Source organism: Cucurbita pepo, chromosome 12 (genome assembly GCF_057944985.1).
Source record: "Cucurbita pepo subsp. pepo isolate OVF chromosome 12, ASM5794498v1, whole genome shotgun sequence".
Classification (NCBI taxonomy): Eukaryota; Viridiplantae; Streptophyta; class Magnoliopsida; order Cucurbitales; family Cucurbitaceae; genus Cucurbita; species Cucurbita pepo.
The window spans coordinates 14,839,487-14,855,188 of NC_141809.1; the positions used below are offsets into that span (position 1 = coordinate 14,839,487).

Sequence of the window (15,702 nt, forward strand, 5' to 3'; positions counted from 1 at the left end):
CTCAATCGTATCCCTTGAACCCTCAAACGGCGTCCTGCTTTCTCAGCGGCGACACTGTGGCAACCATATGAGTGCCGCATGTGTCTCTTTTCCTGTTTTTCATTTAATTTATTTCCTAATTTTCTTTTCCTTTTCCTTTTCTAAAGCTTCCATTCAATTCAATCATGGCGATGATCCAGAAAACGCCATAGCTTTCTTCCTCATCTTGTTTTTTTCCCTCATCCTTCTCCTCTGCCCCTTCAAATCGACGTCTTATTCAACTTTCTTCAATATCCCCTTTTCCACGCCTAACCCATCGCCAATTTCCCTCGTTTCTTACCTGGGTTTTTCCCTGTTCTGCAAAACTCTGTAGTTACCAATCTTGCTCCTCTGTTTTATTCAGGTTTCTTGCTCCTCTGTTTCTGTAATTTCTGTTTGGAAAGATTGCTGTTCTGTTTCAATTATTGTGGACGGTGTTTGTTTCCCGATTCTCATAGTTTGTTACTGTTCTTGATTCCTTACTTGCCAAGTTAGAGGAAGAGCTTAGGATATCCGATTTTCTGGTGATTGAAATCCATGACGTTCCACGAGATTCATTCATGGACCTTCTGTGGACTAGTCAGAGCTTTTCTTGACCTAGCTGTTGTTTATTTTCTTTTGTGCGTGTCAGCGACTGTGTTTATCCCATCTAAGATTTTGGAAGTTGTTGGGTTTTGCTTGCCTTGTCCTTGTACTGGATTTTATGGGAATCAGAACCCTAATTTGTGTTTGCATAGACTCCTTTTTAGTTGGCCCAAGAGGAAGATCGATTTGGTGCTCGATTCAGTCAAGCATAGGTTTCCTTTTGATTTGATTTTGGTCGATGATCAAATGGGTAAGAATAGGAATTTGTTAAGGGAGAATCATCATACGGATGGAGTTCCTCTGCTGCAATCTGCGGCATGTTGTAGTAAGGGTAATAGGATTATGTTCCAGAGGCCAAGGCGGAGGAGAGCTTCTGTTGAATATGGGAAATTGTTCAGAAAGGAATGGGAATTTCTGGCTTTGGATCAAAAACAAGACCTCATTCCAGGTGGGTTATGTGATCAATTTCATATTCTTCATCAATATTATAAGTTCTTATAATGTTATGAACTTATGATATATTGTTATCTTGCTAGGATTGCTACTGCTTCGTTTGTTTGTTTTTCTGGTTATGAAAATATTTTGAAGATTAACTGGACTGTTACTAATCGATTCGATGCTAGCCAAAGTAAGAGTGAAGGAACATTACCTGATTCCTTTTTCCCCTTGATTGTTATTCCTATGATACGAGATCACTGCTCATTTATAGATGTAGCTGTGCTAACAAACAAGGACTAACCAGCTAACAACACGCTTTCCGACTTCAAAGTAACGAACCACCTGGAAGCTGTATTTAACTCATCGTGAATTCCCATCTCTTTTTTTTTTTTTTTTGTTTGGTTTATGTAGAGGAGGAGGTGAAGGAGGGGTTCTATGTTAAGTTTTTTGCTATATAATGATGTTTCTGTGACCTTGCTATTTCAGATGATGTTAATGAATCATATCATATGGACTTGGGTCGAAGAACCTGGCAAGGGTTTGAATCAAGTGGTTCGGTTGGCGAAAATAGTTATCTAAATACAGGTTCTTCCACTATTGGACATGGTACCAATAATGATCAAGAGAGAGACATAATTGGAAATGAAGTCTCTATTAGATTGTTGGAGCAGGCCCTTGAAGAAGAGAAAGCTGCTCGGGCGTCTCTCTTTCTGGAACTGGAAGAGGAGAGAGCTGCTGCTGCTACAGCTGCCGATGAAGCAATAGCGATGATAACACGTTTGCAAAATGAGAAGGCATCGGTTGAAATGGAAGCAAGACAATATCAGAGGGTGATAGAAGAAAAATTTGCTTATGATGAAGAAGAGATGAATATCCTTCGAGAGATTCTTGTTCAGAGGGAAATAGATTATCATGTTCTAGAGAAGGAAATTGAAGCATATAGACAGATGGATTTTTCAGAAAAGGAAGAGTTAAAAAGAAACTGGGATTTCATATTAGACGAACATAAAGAACAGTCTTCCACAGCTCGTTACTCAAATGGAGATCCACCCGTAGTTCATCAAATTGAAAACGCTCTCTCTCTTTCAAGTAAAGCAAAGTCGAACGAATCTAACAGTTGTAACTCTCAATGCCATTTTAATGAAGAAGGGTTGCTTAAGCAAACGATCTGGACGGATAAAGACAATGAACTGATGGATAATAGCTTATTATTTGAGCGCACTGCTATTGAGGAAGCTCTACGTCATGGTGGTTTTGAGAAAAGCTTTCTTTCTCGTGGGGCGCTGCAAAAAAGATTGGAACACATAGATCACACAATTAATGATCTTGGAAGTTCCATCCTTGATATGGAAATCGACGTTCAAGATATCCATGTGATTGATGAAAAACTCCACAAGGATGACTCAAGTGAAGAGAGAAGTTGATAATTAACCATCTAAATCAACCATAGAAGTAAAATTCTGGGCTGTTTAGTTATTTGTAGTTTGATGCAGTGTGCTCCAGAAGAATTTTGTCTTCAGTACATATTGAAAGGTCGTCGTCGTAGTGTCGTCCGGTTAGAAGGGTCCGAACTTCTCCATCTGTGAAGAAAAGGAAAGAGAATAATGGAATTTCCTGTTGAAATACCAAACTCCAAGATATTTGATGGCTTGGAGATCCTTTTAAGGTATGAATTGTCTGTTTACGTTACCATTTATTCATTGTTAATGACCTTATTTAGTTGATCATGAGACTCTGCTGATATCTTTGTTTCTTGAAGTTCATATTGAATTGGAAAATTGCAGATGTTAATTCGATTGTGTGTTAACAATGTGCGTCAAGGGCCTTTTAGATATCTTTTAGAGTTCAAGGACTAAATAGATATAAACTTGATAGTCAACGATGTGCGTTCAAGGACCTTATAGATATCATTTAGAGTTCAAGGACTAAATCGATATGAAAGTCGATGTCGGTGTTCAAGGACCTTATAGATATCATTTAGAGTTCAAGGACTAAATCGATATGAAAGTCAATGTCGGTGTGCATGCATGATGGTTCTTCAACTGCTATCAAATTTCTTTTGAAGGAACTCCTTGTTTGCAAAGCTGAAGAAAATAAGGCTTTTGAGACCGACCACCTTTCACTTTCGTGTACTCTTATATATTCTCTGCGACACAGGACGGACAGATTCGACTCTCAATTTTATCTTAGCTTTATAGAGACGTCGATATAAACATCAATCGATAGTATGAAGAATTATAGAATCAAGGAACTCATAAATCTTTTATATTAGTATTAGATTCTTATTAATTGTATACTTCTTTTGTTGATAACTTCCAGGTCAGGAGGGGAAGATTCATATGAGGATTGTAATTGCCGTTCTGTGAAGAAGAATCTGTGTTATATTATGAACAGTTTCCTTTGTAAATTAATTATAGATTAGGTACCATTTCTTGATATCATTTGTGTTTGTAACCTGTTGTAAATATGTACATATTTTTCCTTCAAAAACAAACAAATTCTAGGTATTGTTGCTAAATAAATTACCTTTTTCGTTCGGAGATTTGAATATGTGACTTAATGGAAGAAATGCAAATCAATTACAACTATTAGGTCGGGTTGGCTAATTACAATGTGTATATTTTAAGTTTTGATTGTCGATGTATCAAAATATAAGAAAAAGAACTTTTGAATTCTTGATACATCTGAATATCTTACATTCCTAGCATTTTATCAAAAATCTATACCGCTCATCAGATAGATAGTGCTATGAGATGGTTTAGGATGATTTAGTCTGACTCTGGCCTCATGATCATGATGGTTTTTTTGGGATTGCCCACGAGATCTCGCAATTCGTACTGGAAGTAGTGAGACATCGCCTATTGGGTTAGAATATTAAGTTTCTTGAACTTTCCACCATCTGCTTCGACCGCTGTTCGTCGTTATTGAAATCGAGATTCAAATCCTGGCTGGTTGGTGATCTTGGTTCAATATTTTGATTGGGCTTTTGGGTGGGGGCACAGTAAAAAAAGGCAACAAAATGCCAAGTTTGAGTGTGAATGTGAATTCTCAACCAGAATAAAAGTGGTCAAAACCAAGGCTGTAAGTTTCAATTTTGTGTTGGAATCTGATTCTGATCTGTATAAGAATTCAGAAGCTGTTGGAGTTGGAGTTGGATTTGAGCAGTAAAGTAATCGACAACTCGAAGTAAAAAATACGGCGTTTTCAGAAGCATCGGAGAAGGCGAAGAAGAGACAACCTCCGTCCTGCGTCCTTTTCGCCTTTGTTCTTTTCATTCTCTTTGACGATTTCCACAATTGATCCTCTGCATGATCTCTGCCCTGATTCCGTTTCCGTCAATTCAGCCAGTTTCTGGACTCTCTCTCTCTCTCTCTCTCTCTCTCTCTCTCTCTCTCTCTCTGGGTTTGAATCGAATACTTTTTGATCTAACACAATGCCGGGTAGACTTTCGGATCCGATTGAATTTGATTTCGTCAACTTTGATTTCTGCTTCCCACACTCGATCGTCTTGTTTTTGTGATTCGTCTGCCTTCCTCTGTTTCAGGAGATTTTGGTGAAGATGAGAGGGCGAGGGTTTTTGAACCTGAATCCTCTGAAGACGACAGACGGCGAACTCGGTCCAAATCTCTTAGGAAGAGGGCGATCAGTGCTTCTGCTAAATTTAGCAACACGATTAGAAGGCAAAGCAGTAGGGTTGCAGATTGCCGCTTTGCTCCGATTTCGGTTGATGAGGTTCGGGACGCCGGGGAGGAAGATTCCGTGAATAAGTTCCGCCAGGCTTTGATCGCGAGAGATCTGCTGCCAGCCCGTTTTGATGATTACCACACCATGTTGAGGTACCTCAATTGTTGTTCGAACAGTAGTGGATTTAAACGATCTGAATAAGCTTCTATGGACGACGCCGATTAAAGAATTGCAGGAAAATTTTAGATTTAGACGTCTTCTCCACATTTTTTTTCGTATAATTCGTGTTCTTTCCTCACCATGCTTGTTAGCATTCTTGCTAGATATTCACAACCACATCAACAGCTCTAGTTAATTCAAAAAGTATCGAAATTCTTCATAGCCTAACCTAAACTTTCTTCCTTCATTGCTTGGTTTCTAGAGAGTTTAATTTAATGAATAATTTGGAGACGAAAAATCAATGGCGTCTGCAATTTCTAGAGAATTTTGCAATTGTTCTTCCAATGTAATTCTTAATGTAATGAATACTAGTTGGGTTTCTTTCTTCTAAATTACTGAAGAGATTTGAAAAAACAATCTTGGCTAGAACTTATCAGTCATTGGTGAAAAGATTGTTTTGTGTTTTAGAAAAAGATTAAACCATCAGGTAGCTACGAGTGAGCATTACAATATTGAATATTTGACCACCAAGAACCATACACCACATAGACACTTGAGTTTACTTTGAACTTTAGAATTCCACAAGATTTTGCAACGAGTGGGAATGCCTTCTAGTTTCGCAATTATGTCATAAAATTGTGATTTACCATGGAAGAGAAATGAGATATGAAGTTTCTTTTATCGCTTGTTACTTCTCTATTGAATTTTCTTTTCTTTCTTTCTTTTTTTGCCCTCAGATTTCTCAAGGCTAGGAAGTTTGACATGGATAAAGCTCTCAACATGTTTACAGAGATGCTCAGCTGGAGAAAAGACAATAATATAGATACTATTATGCAGGTAATGTGGGAGGATATCTACTTATTTATATATATGTTCATTGTTTTGCGTTTCAGTACACGAATGTTTCAAACATGAAAGTTTTATGATTACGAAAGAATGAGCTGAGACCTATACCCTTGTTGAGCTAGCAGTGAGGTGTTAGTTTTTTAAGAAACAAGTTTTCATTACAAAAAGAAAGCACGAACGGATGCTGAACCTAAACTGTTCTCTCTGTAGGATTTCGAATATGATGAGTATGAAGAAGTTCAACAATATTATCCTCATGGTTACCATGGTGTGGATAAAGGAGGAAGACCTGTTTATATTGAAAGACTTGGAAAAATTGAACCTGGCAAGCTAATGAATGTTACCACAATAGATCGGTTTTTGAAATATCATGTCCAGGGGTTTGAGAAGCTTTTTGCTGAGAAATTCACAGCATGTTCTATCGCTGCCAAAAGACACATATATTGTACAACAACAATACTGGATGTTCAGGGACTGGTAATTTCTGGGCATTTCTGAGTGTTACCATGTTATGGTAGTTTTGCATTGTATGTGCCGACAGCAATAATTCTTCTTATATTTGTGTAGAACTTCATGAGCTTTGGAAAGCTTGCACATGACCTTGTTATGCGCATGCAAAAAATTGATGGGGACAATTATCCTGAGGTTGCCTAAACTATATTTTATATTTAGTTTCCTTACTCCGGGAGCTTGTAAAAAAATTTTATACTCGCTACTTTGCAGACGCTGAATCAAATGTACATTGTGAATGCGGGCAGTGGGTTTAAATTTCTTTGGAACACTGCAAGAACCTTTCTTGATCCAAGAACTACAGCAAAGATACATGTACAAGTCCCCTTTCAGTTAATTTTCATTTTTCCCGAGCTTATAACAATTCATGAATTTTGAGTACTGAAGTTGTTGTTTCCTTGCTGGTTCTGTAGGTTTTGGGCAGCAAATTTCAAAATAAGTTGTTGGAGGTCATAGACTCAAGGTCTGAGGATTTCAAATGTTTTTGTTTCTCATATTTTCTTTTAACCTTGTGCTGATTTTTTTTTTTTTTTCCTTTTACTAAACTGAAAAGAATGTTTTCTCCTTAAACAGACAACTTCCCGACTTCCTTGGAGGAGATTGTTCGTGTTCAAATGAAGGTGGATGTCTTAGATCTGACAAGGGGCCCTGGAATGATCCTGAAATCATGAAAGTCTGGTCCTGTCAATTTAGGATGCTTATTATACTTTGTAATTATCAATTTCTAAAAATATTAACATCCGTAGTGTTAATAGTGTTAACTTCGTTACATAAAGCGTGAAGTTACATCATTGCTTGTTTTATCTAGCAGCTTGTTTTTGCCGAAGAAGCTACTCACTCAAGGAAGGCCAACAATTTCTATGGCAGAAGCAGTTTTGAAATCGACTTTTTTAACTCGAAGGTGACCTTGTTGTTTCATAGCATATATGGCTTCATTATATATATATATATTTGCCGACATGCCATTTCTGATGCTATTTCCTTTCCTAGTAGCAGATTGACGGTAATGAAATATCTTCACCTGAATCAGGGTCTGAGACAACTGCCACTACAAGTGCTTCTAGCATCCGAAATTATGTTTCGGTGACTGGCAGGGTAAGCATGATGGAAATTAAATTATTTTAAGTGCTTCGTAAACACGAACTTTTTTGCTTCAATCAATTCTGAGGAATTAATTGTATATTACAAAGCTGAAGTTGGCTCCTTCAACTGTTATGACACTAGGATGCTGTTTGAGATATAATTGTAACTGTTCAATGTATATGTTCTGAAAAGCTGTTTGCTTGTCTTGCAAATATACGAATTAAAAATCAGTGAGGATAGGTTTTAGGAATTTTCTTTTGGGGTCCTCTTGCAAAAGTAGTACTTCTATTTTAGGTCTATCATAAATCATGTAAAAAATATATTGCATTTCAGGAAGTATAAAGGGAAAAGGTGCTGAAAATTGTCCAATTAGTTGGTAAGGTGTATGCTCTTTTAGCAGTTTTGATCTCGTTAGCAGATCATGTTGTTGAGGAATAGTTTCTACATTCTTATGTAAATATCAATTATTTTTTGTAATTTTTTTTGTTTATTTTACTTTTGTGCCAGGAAAAGTGCTCCACACCTAGGCCCGTTAGCGGCATCGTTGCACCTACCGTTCCTGCTGGAATAATTGAAGAATATGGTTCAAGTAGGTTAACATTCAACTATTCCTTCATTTTTCTTACCTTAGAATCGAGCTTGATAAAATCAATATGAGATGAACGATGTATCTTCGCTGTAGAACGAGAAAGTTTAAACCGTTCGTGCATTGCATGCACCTAGCTTCCTAGAACTCGTGAGCTTTTTCCTCGACTGCTTATTGACTTCCTTATCATATATTTTCCATCCTCTTCTAATAGTATGATTTGCGTGCTTAATCTTGGACTGATTATGATTTTTGGATTTCTTTTCATTCGTAGTGTACCGTACCTACTGATTACAAAGAAAATGATCCACATGTCTTCCCACACTGCATGATTTTATATTTTTTTCCTCTTCTTTCAAGGAGGCTTATGAATGTCTTACAGTTAAAACATCAAATAAGTGACAGTGTAGTGCTTCTTCCAATATGAACCTGTCATAAAGTTGCCAAGGATATTTTTATTTTATAAAACTGATAAATTAGTTCAAATTGTAAAGACTTAAATGTTACGTGTGACGGGCATCAATAGTGCTTTATGTAGTAACTGACCTACCTTTGTCTGACTGGGTTTTCGTAACCGTGACAGATAATCTAAATGCTGATGTTCAACCAATAAGGCTACTGAAGAAATTCATTCCTCAAGTTACGAGTACATTTGTTCATTTTGTATTCAGAATTTTTGCATGCATATATCTATTAGTCCCAGGATTTCGGAGAATTTTCATGATTAGACATGCTGAGAATCAACAACCTGAAGACATTTCCAACGACCAGTTGGAAGATTCAGGGCCTCAAGAACAGTCTAATACATTGGAAGTGGACCCAATCTGGCAAAGGCTGCAAAATTTGGAAGTTATGGTGACAGAACTTACCAATAAACCTTCAAAAATCCCTCTAGAGAAAGAGGACATGATTAATGAATCTCTGAACCGTATAAAATCCATAGAATATGACCTGCAGAAGACAAAGAGAGTAAGAAATCTTCCAGAATAACAAGAACACTGAAGTGGTTTGTGCTTGAACTGAATATATTTTTCTGCTTGAATCCTAGGCATTGCTTGCTACTGCATCAAAACAAGTGGAGCTTGCTGAGTCAATGGAAAGTATAAAGGAAAACAACTTGGTTGTAAGTCTCCAAAAATACTTATTTAACATTTTGCACTTCAATGATTAAGCAAGTGGTTGTGAACTTCTGTTATATATGCTGCAAAAGTATGCATAATCTTGTTTTTTCCATTCTGGAGAAGTCTGTTCATCATTTCCAAACATTGTCACGAATTGCAGGGAGCGTATTCATGTTGGCCTAGAACTCGAAAACCATTTTTGTATTGAAGTTGAGCGCGTCACCACCGGTCGAAGTTTTGTTGAATTATCAATTCAGGTTATCTCTCTTTCTCTCTTTCTCTCTCTCGACCTGAGATGGCTTGTTAGGAAGAATCATGTTCTTATTTCGCTCCCAATTCCATTGTTCTTTTCAGATGTTTCTATGGAACGGAAGATGTTTCTGATCATAAAGAAGAAAAATGGTATACGCACATAATCTGAGTTCTTTTGTATAGAGCATAACACAGAGTATCACACCCACACACATAATAATGTAACTGTTCTTTTACATTTATATTGTACATGATTTACAGTTTTCTCTTTTGCTCTGTTCCTTGTTGAGTCTTGAAACTGATACATAGATATAAGAACTATACATGACCTCACTCAGTTGTGTATTATATCAACTAACATTTGACTAAATATACAAAACATTCCTTGTTTCCCCTTGAGTGTCAGATAATATCATAGCATACATCTGTTTTAACTCGGTTTCACATATCACATCTGCAGCGTCTCGATGATATGAAAGTACCCAAAACATGTTTTTAATCATTCGGAATCAATTTTTATGGCGTTGAAATCATGATTGATGGTGTGAAATCAAACACTAAATTGATTATGTTATGTTGTATAGTTTATGTTGAATATACGGTGAAGTTTGAATTAACTTCAAAACCTTGAACAAGTGATCAATTGCAAGATCCATACCCATGAACAGTAACAAATAGGTTGAAGTAACCTAACCCGTGTTTTATAGTCTTTTCTATTTTCATATCATACGAGCTCTCAGTCATAATAAACTCATATCAACGGATGAGTCATTTGGCTCATAAAATTTAGATCATTCCTTTCAAATTCAAGAGAGATATCATTAGATACGCGGACGAGATTCAAATTTAGATGCATTACTTTTTTACATTAAATATAATCTTCATCCCGACTAATTAAATGTGAACTACGAGATAGTTCTAATTTAGGTATCAAATATTAGTAGCACCCGTAATATTAATATATTTAACTCAATTACAAATGGCTTAATTCCCCGGATGTACTCATGACATAAAATATGAGATAAAATATGAGATCGACGTGAGCCGTAAATTAATTAATGAATTAATTGTGGCATTTTAGAACTAAATATGATCAAGAGTAAGATAAATTTGAAAAATTAAATAAATTTAGGGGGAAAAAAAAGGATAAAATATATAATGTCACACCTATCGGAGATGGGATACTAAGGCCGTGGATGCGAGGCGAATGGCCTGAGAATCTCAAAGCTCAGCATCCACTATCCATGGCCGCCCACTCCACTCCCTCCATCCTTCTTCCACCGGCTGTCAGCCATTCAAATCCTAAGAACCGTGTATTTCTTTGTCAACAACGAGCGAGCCATCCCAATTTCGAATCTCCCGCCCCATCTTCCTCTTCGTCTTCTACAGATGGTAAGCTCGTGCAGAGAAGTCCTCGCGAAGGACGCATGGACATCGCAAAGCTGAAGGCGAAGGAAGCGGGCGAGAGAAAAGAGGAGGTCAACAGGAAGATTGCTTCTCAGAAAGCCATTTCTGTGATTTTGCGCAGGGAAGCCACGAAGGCCGTCATTGAGAGGAAGAGAGGCCCCACTAACTCTAAGAAACTGCTTCCGCGGACTGTTCTTGAGGCTCTCCATGAACGAATCACGGCCTTGCGATGGGAGTCTGCGCTCAAGGTCAGTTAATTTTGGTTTTAAGCTGCGTTTGATTTTTCCTTTTCTAGTATTCGTTTGGAAATTTATAATCGCTTTGGTTGGAGACTCTTGGAAGAACAACGTAAAGGTGTTTTGTTCTTCTCTCTTTTTGGTTCTTGTATTGATGAGTGAAATGACTCTTGTTCGGAATTCCAGCAGTTCCCTTCATGTTTGAGTTCAATGTAATTCATTTTAAGAACAAATTTAATTGACTGCTTTGAGTGCAAATAAACCTCAATTGAAGCTCAGAAGTTGGATCTTTCTTCATTTAGCAACCAGGAAAGAAGAAACAAGTTTATCTTTGGATTGAGTCGGTAAACACGGGCAGCACCGAACGAGAATGAATATGTATAGAACTGGTACAACAAAGACGAGGCATAGAAATATAAATCACCATGGAACCTAAAAGTTTGAGCTTGTGGGTAACAACAAATTTAATTTGTATCAACACTCAACATTTACTAGGTGGATTTGCTCGTGTGCTAGCCATCAACTGGAAGAGGACATTCTGGTTTCCTGTCTTTTTAGGGTATATCAGACTTTGTTGGGACGATCTAAGGCTTTGACTTATCTTACAACCATGGAATAGATTATGTGAGATCCCACATCGGTTGGGGAGGAGAACGAAGCATTATTTACAAGGGTGTGGAAACCTCTCCCTAGTAAACCTGTTTTAAAAACCTTGAGGGGAAGCCCGAAAGAAAAAGCTCAGAGAGAACAATATCTGCTAGCGGTGTGATTGAGCTGTTACATATTCATTGTTTTGTTAAATATAAGCTGCTATTGCTATTTGAGCCTGTTGTCTGCCAGGATTTTAGTGAGATGATGATTGTGTTAAGAGTGGGAATTTGGATGCATGAGAAAAATTGAAACTGAACTGCGGATGTGCATTCTATACTCTAAAAGTATAAGGCCAGCAACTTATGAAAGACTGGCACCATTGACAACTTATGGATTGTGTCATTAGCATTCAATGTTAAATTTTGTTCATTGTTAAGAACAAGAAGAGTTCAAAACTTGGTCAAGAACTACCATGATTAATCTAATTCGTCGTCTTAATTGTGCGAGTTTATTTATGATGGATTTCAGGTTTTTGAACTACTATGCGAACAATTGTGGTACAGACCTTACGCCGGGATGTACATCAAGCTAATTGTCATGCTTGGAAAATGTAAGCAACCTGAAAAGGCCTATGAGCTGTTCCAAGAAATGATCGAGGAAGGCTGTGAAGTTAGCCATGAGTCCTATACTGCTCTCCTGTCGGCCTATAGTAGGAGTGGTCTTCTTGACAGGGCATTTTCACTCCTCAACGAGATGAAAAACAGTCCTGATTGCCAGCCTGATGTTCACACTTACTCTATCCTCATAAAATCATGCTTGCAGGTGTTTGCATTCAACAAAGCACAAACTCTACTCTCTGACATGGTGACTCGAGGAATAAAACCGAACACTATTACATATAATACCTTCATTGATGCTTATGGCAAAGCAAAAATGTACTCTTACCTGCCTGCCTTTTGAGAACATAATAGATGATTCATCTGGTTGCTGACTGAACTATGTTTAAATTTGAGTACTATAGATGATAATCAACTTCATTTTTAGATGGAGCTTATATCTTTCTGCAGGCGTAACGCCTTCCACGGCCAGTTCTCTTCAACCTTTCCTCCAGAGTCAACTGCTAGAAGTTAAGCTTGGTTATAGCTAGTAGTTGGAGCCAGCATGGGGTGTGTGAGGTCTCCTTTTGTAGGAAAGGGGTGGGTGCCGTGGGGCTATTAGAAGAAAATGGTTTCGTCTTTTATGCTTATGGACTAGTTCTGCTCCTCTATGTCATGGTTGTTATCAATCTCTCTGGAAGTAACAGTCCAAGCCCACCACTAGCAGATATTGTCCTCTTTAGGCTCTCCCTTCTTTCCCTTCTGAGCTTCCCTTCAAGGTTTTAAAATGTCTGCTACGGAGAGGTTTTTATACCCTTATAAGGAATGTTTTGTTCCCATCTCCAACAGACGTGGGATCTCACAACTTCTGTCTCTTCTTTGCATTGTCCTGTCTTATAATTTGCGACCAGATGAATGTGTCTACTACTTCCATAGTAGAAAAGTAACTTCTTTTTGTGTGTATATATTCTGCAGGTTTGCTGAAATGGAGTCCATCCTTGTGGAAATGCTGAGTGATGATGGATGTAAGCCCGACGTTTGGACCATGAACTCGACACTTCGAGGCTTTGGCAGCAGTGGACAATTAGAGACCATGGAGAAGTGTTACGAAAAGTTCCAGGGAGCTGGAATCCAACCAAACATTCAGACCTTCAACATCCTTTTGGATTCATACGGCAAAGCTAAAAGCTATGAGAAAATGAGTGCTGTTATGGAGTATATGCAGAAGTACCATTATTCATGGACAATCGTAACCTACAACATCGTTATCGACGCGTTCGGGAGGGCTGGGAATTTGAAACAGATGGAGCATCTATTTCGCCTTATGAGATCAGAGAGGATCCAACCGAGTTGTGTAACACTTTGCTCGCTCGTAAAGGCCTACGGTCAAGCAGGAAAACGCGACAAAATCGACAGTGTACTGCACATAGTCGAGAATTCCAATATAACGCTGGATACCGTCTTTTACAACTGTCTCGTGGACGCTTACGGGCGAATGGAATGTTTCGCAGAGATGAAGGCGGTACTCGGAATGATGGAGCAGAGAGGCTGCAAGCCTGATAAGACTACCTACAGGATCATGGCTCGAGCTTATTCAGATGGAGGAATGGCCAACCATGCCAGGGAGATCCATGATCTTGTAAGCACAGCAGAAGCAAGTAAGAGAACTCGTCCTGACTTATGATATTAATCTCTTAGCATATGTAATGAAATAAATCTTAGTATTGATAATTAAAGGAGAAATTTAAAAATTGGATTTGGGCTTTGTGGGGTGGGCCAGGCCCATGCGGTAGTGCAAGGCAAGGGCAACGCTCAAAGGCCCACAATAGCAAGCTAATGTATTGGGCCTTCCCCCGAGAAAAATTAATTTAATATCATGTGGGCCGATGGCCCACGTATCAGATATTAAACTGATAAGAACAGATACTACACTTGATCTTAGCCAAAAGGCCGAGAAAGGTATGAAGATTTGAAGTCACATGATTCCCCTTTTATACAAATCCTTTGTCGCTCTCATGATGGGCTTTCTCGATGTGGGACGGTTCTATACGCCACAATCTTTCCTTCCTTTCTTTATTTCCTTATTATAATTATTTAATAAATTCGGTTTAATCTATTTTAGATATTTTTATTATTTTATTACTTAAATTCTAAAACCAAATACGACTTTTTTTAATATTTTTGTTGGCATTATTTAACATCATTTTCAAACTATTAGTTATTATTTATGACCTTCAATAAGCTTTTTAATGTTTGAAATAAAAATTGTTTATGGAGTTAAATATTCAAAATTGAATGAAGAAAATTAAAAAGTCTCGAGATTATACTAATAACTATTTTAAAATTTAAGTAACGTAGGGTTGTGTTAAATTAGTTTATATGTATCAAATATAATTAATTTAGTCTCAGATTCACGATGATTTCATGGGGATCGAGTTCGTTATTTATTTTTTTAAAAATAAATTAATAAAATATAATTATTCCAAAAGTATCCAATAGTTTAAACATGTATATTAAAATAATAATAATAATAATCGGGTAGGGAGAATGATAACGATTGTTTAGGCATACTCGTGTGTAGTGAACATGTCTAGTGCCACGATTGTACTTCTTCCAACCATGCGACACTATGATTTAGGATTGATCACGGTTAGCTTTAGGCAAATCTAGTCCTAACCTACTTTTCACGACTCTTTTCGACTTTGGATGAGATTCTTTTATTCTCGGTCGAACTTCACTTCATGTGCAACTAAGCTTCTCTGGGCCATGCACGTCACATGTATGTGTATTTTCCTTGTTCACTACTCTAATTGACTTGTCTCTAGTGTAGGTCAAGTTTCGTGTATTTACCTTGTCTTATATGTTGTGCAAATGTCTTCTATTAATGTCGCATCTCGTTATACCATCTTTGTTCTCAACAACACTGTCTCCTTGCTTCTCTATTAGTTTAGAACTTCACCAATATGAGTTTGGATCCTTTGTTAGGTCAAAATAGGCTCATAGCATGTTGAAGGATCATATTGGGTGATGTAGCCACTTATCGGGACTCGTTTGATCATTATAGTACTTATCTACCAGCTTACTCTGGCGCCCACCTATCTAATGGTTGCATGTTGGGTTTTATCAGGCTATTAAAATGTTTGTCGCGACAACTCAGGTATCGAGTCCACTAACACTTCATGATGTCACCCCGAACATCAGAATGTCATTTATCTTCATTGCTTGCTCATGCAAATTTATCGATAATTCACCCCCACAGGCAATCTTCCAATCAGGCCTTCTCAAACATCCATCCATCTAGGCATATTATGGTATGATAGTTCGAGAATCCATGCCAAGTCATTTTAGCATATCATACCCTAGATTAGGTATACGCTGAAACCTTTAACTCGTGAGAAAGGAGCAATGTCCGCACACATATACTGCTCGACCCCTTTCATGAGATCACATTCTTGATGGAAGCCCAAAAAGTAGTAGATAGTTATACACTATGTCTAGCCTTATAGTAAGGTATTTATGAAGCGTCACTCTTGTCAATGACAAGTGGTGAGGAGTCACACACCATCATAGAGTGTCAGTTCAATCTCCAA

General features: G+C 37.7%; 3 protein-coding genes and 1 non-coding gene across 9 annotated transcripts; 3 read left to right on the plus strand and 1 right to left on the minus strand.

Annotated features, from left to right (window-relative positions):
* On the plus strand, positions 1-4,725 carry LOC111807075 (putative myosin-binding protein 6). Of its 3 annotated transcripts, none has more exons than XM_087129007.1 (3): positions 1-1,051; positions 1,528-2,707; positions 4,586-4,725. In XM_087129007.1, exons 1-2 carry the CDS (start codon positions 556-558, stop codon positions 2,463-2,465), a joined length of 1,434 nt encoding a protein of 477 aa, XP_086985133.1. In that variant the 5' UTR covers positions 1-555; the 3' UTR covers positions 2,466-2,707; positions 4,586-4,725. The 3 variants fall into 3 exon arrangements, with proteins under 3 accessions (XP_086985133.1, XP_023548420.2, XP_086985134.1); XM_023692652.2 differs by lacking the exon at positions 4,586-4,725 and adding an exon at positions 3,361-3,581; XM_087129008.1 differs by lacking the exon at positions 4,586-4,725 and adding an exon at positions 3,107-3,354.
* On the plus strand, positions 3,756-9,674 carry LOC111807074 (Sec14p-like phosphatidylinositol transfer family protein). 4 transcript variants are annotated; one of them, XM_023692647.2, is made up of 15 exons: positions 3,756-4,481; positions 4,586-4,877; positions 5,622-5,721; positions 5,941-6,207; positions 6,298-6,375; positions 6,454-6,555; positions 6,654-6,703; positions 6,814-6,913; positions 7,049-7,141; positions 7,234-7,335; positions 7,831-7,912; positions 8,493-8,878; positions 8,958-9,032; positions 9,191-9,287; positions 9,385-9,674. In XM_023692647.2, exons 1-14 carry the CDS (start codon positions 4,475-4,477, stop codon positions 9,236-9,238), a joined length of 1,782 nt encoding a protein of 593 aa, XP_023548415.2. In that variant the 5' UTR covers positions 3,756-4,474; the 3' UTR covers positions 9,239-9,287; positions 9,385-9,674. The 4 variants fall into 4 exon arrangements, with proteins under 4 accessions (XP_023548415.2, XP_023548417.2, XP_023548416.2 ...); XM_023692649.2 differs by having other exon boundaries at positions 3,760-4,481; positions 7,237-7,335; XM_023692648.2 differs by having other exon boundaries at positions 3,760-4,481; positions 7,052-7,141.
* Positions 9,675-10,447: 773 nt separating this feature from the next.
* Positions 10,448-13,863, plus strand: LOC111807620 (Pentatricopeptide repeat (PPR) superfamily protein). The gene is made up of 3 exons (XM_023693421.2): positions 10,448-10,937; positions 12,045-12,451; positions 13,088-13,863. The coding sequence occupies exons 1-3, from the start codon at positions 10,479-10,481 to the stop codon at positions 13,794-13,796; spliced, it is 1,575 nt and encodes a 524-aa protein (XP_023549189.2). The 5' UTR covers positions 10,448-10,478; the 3' UTR covers positions 13,797-13,863.
* Positions 13,864-13,878: 15 nt separating this feature from the next.
* On the minus strand, positions 13,879-14,075 carry LOC111807858 (U2 spliceosomal RNA). Its single transcript, XR_002817001.2, has one exon. It is a non-coding gene; the product is annotated as a U2 spliceosomal RNA (small nuclear RNA).
* Between the last annotated feature and the right edge of the window lie 1,627 nt (positions 14,076-15,702).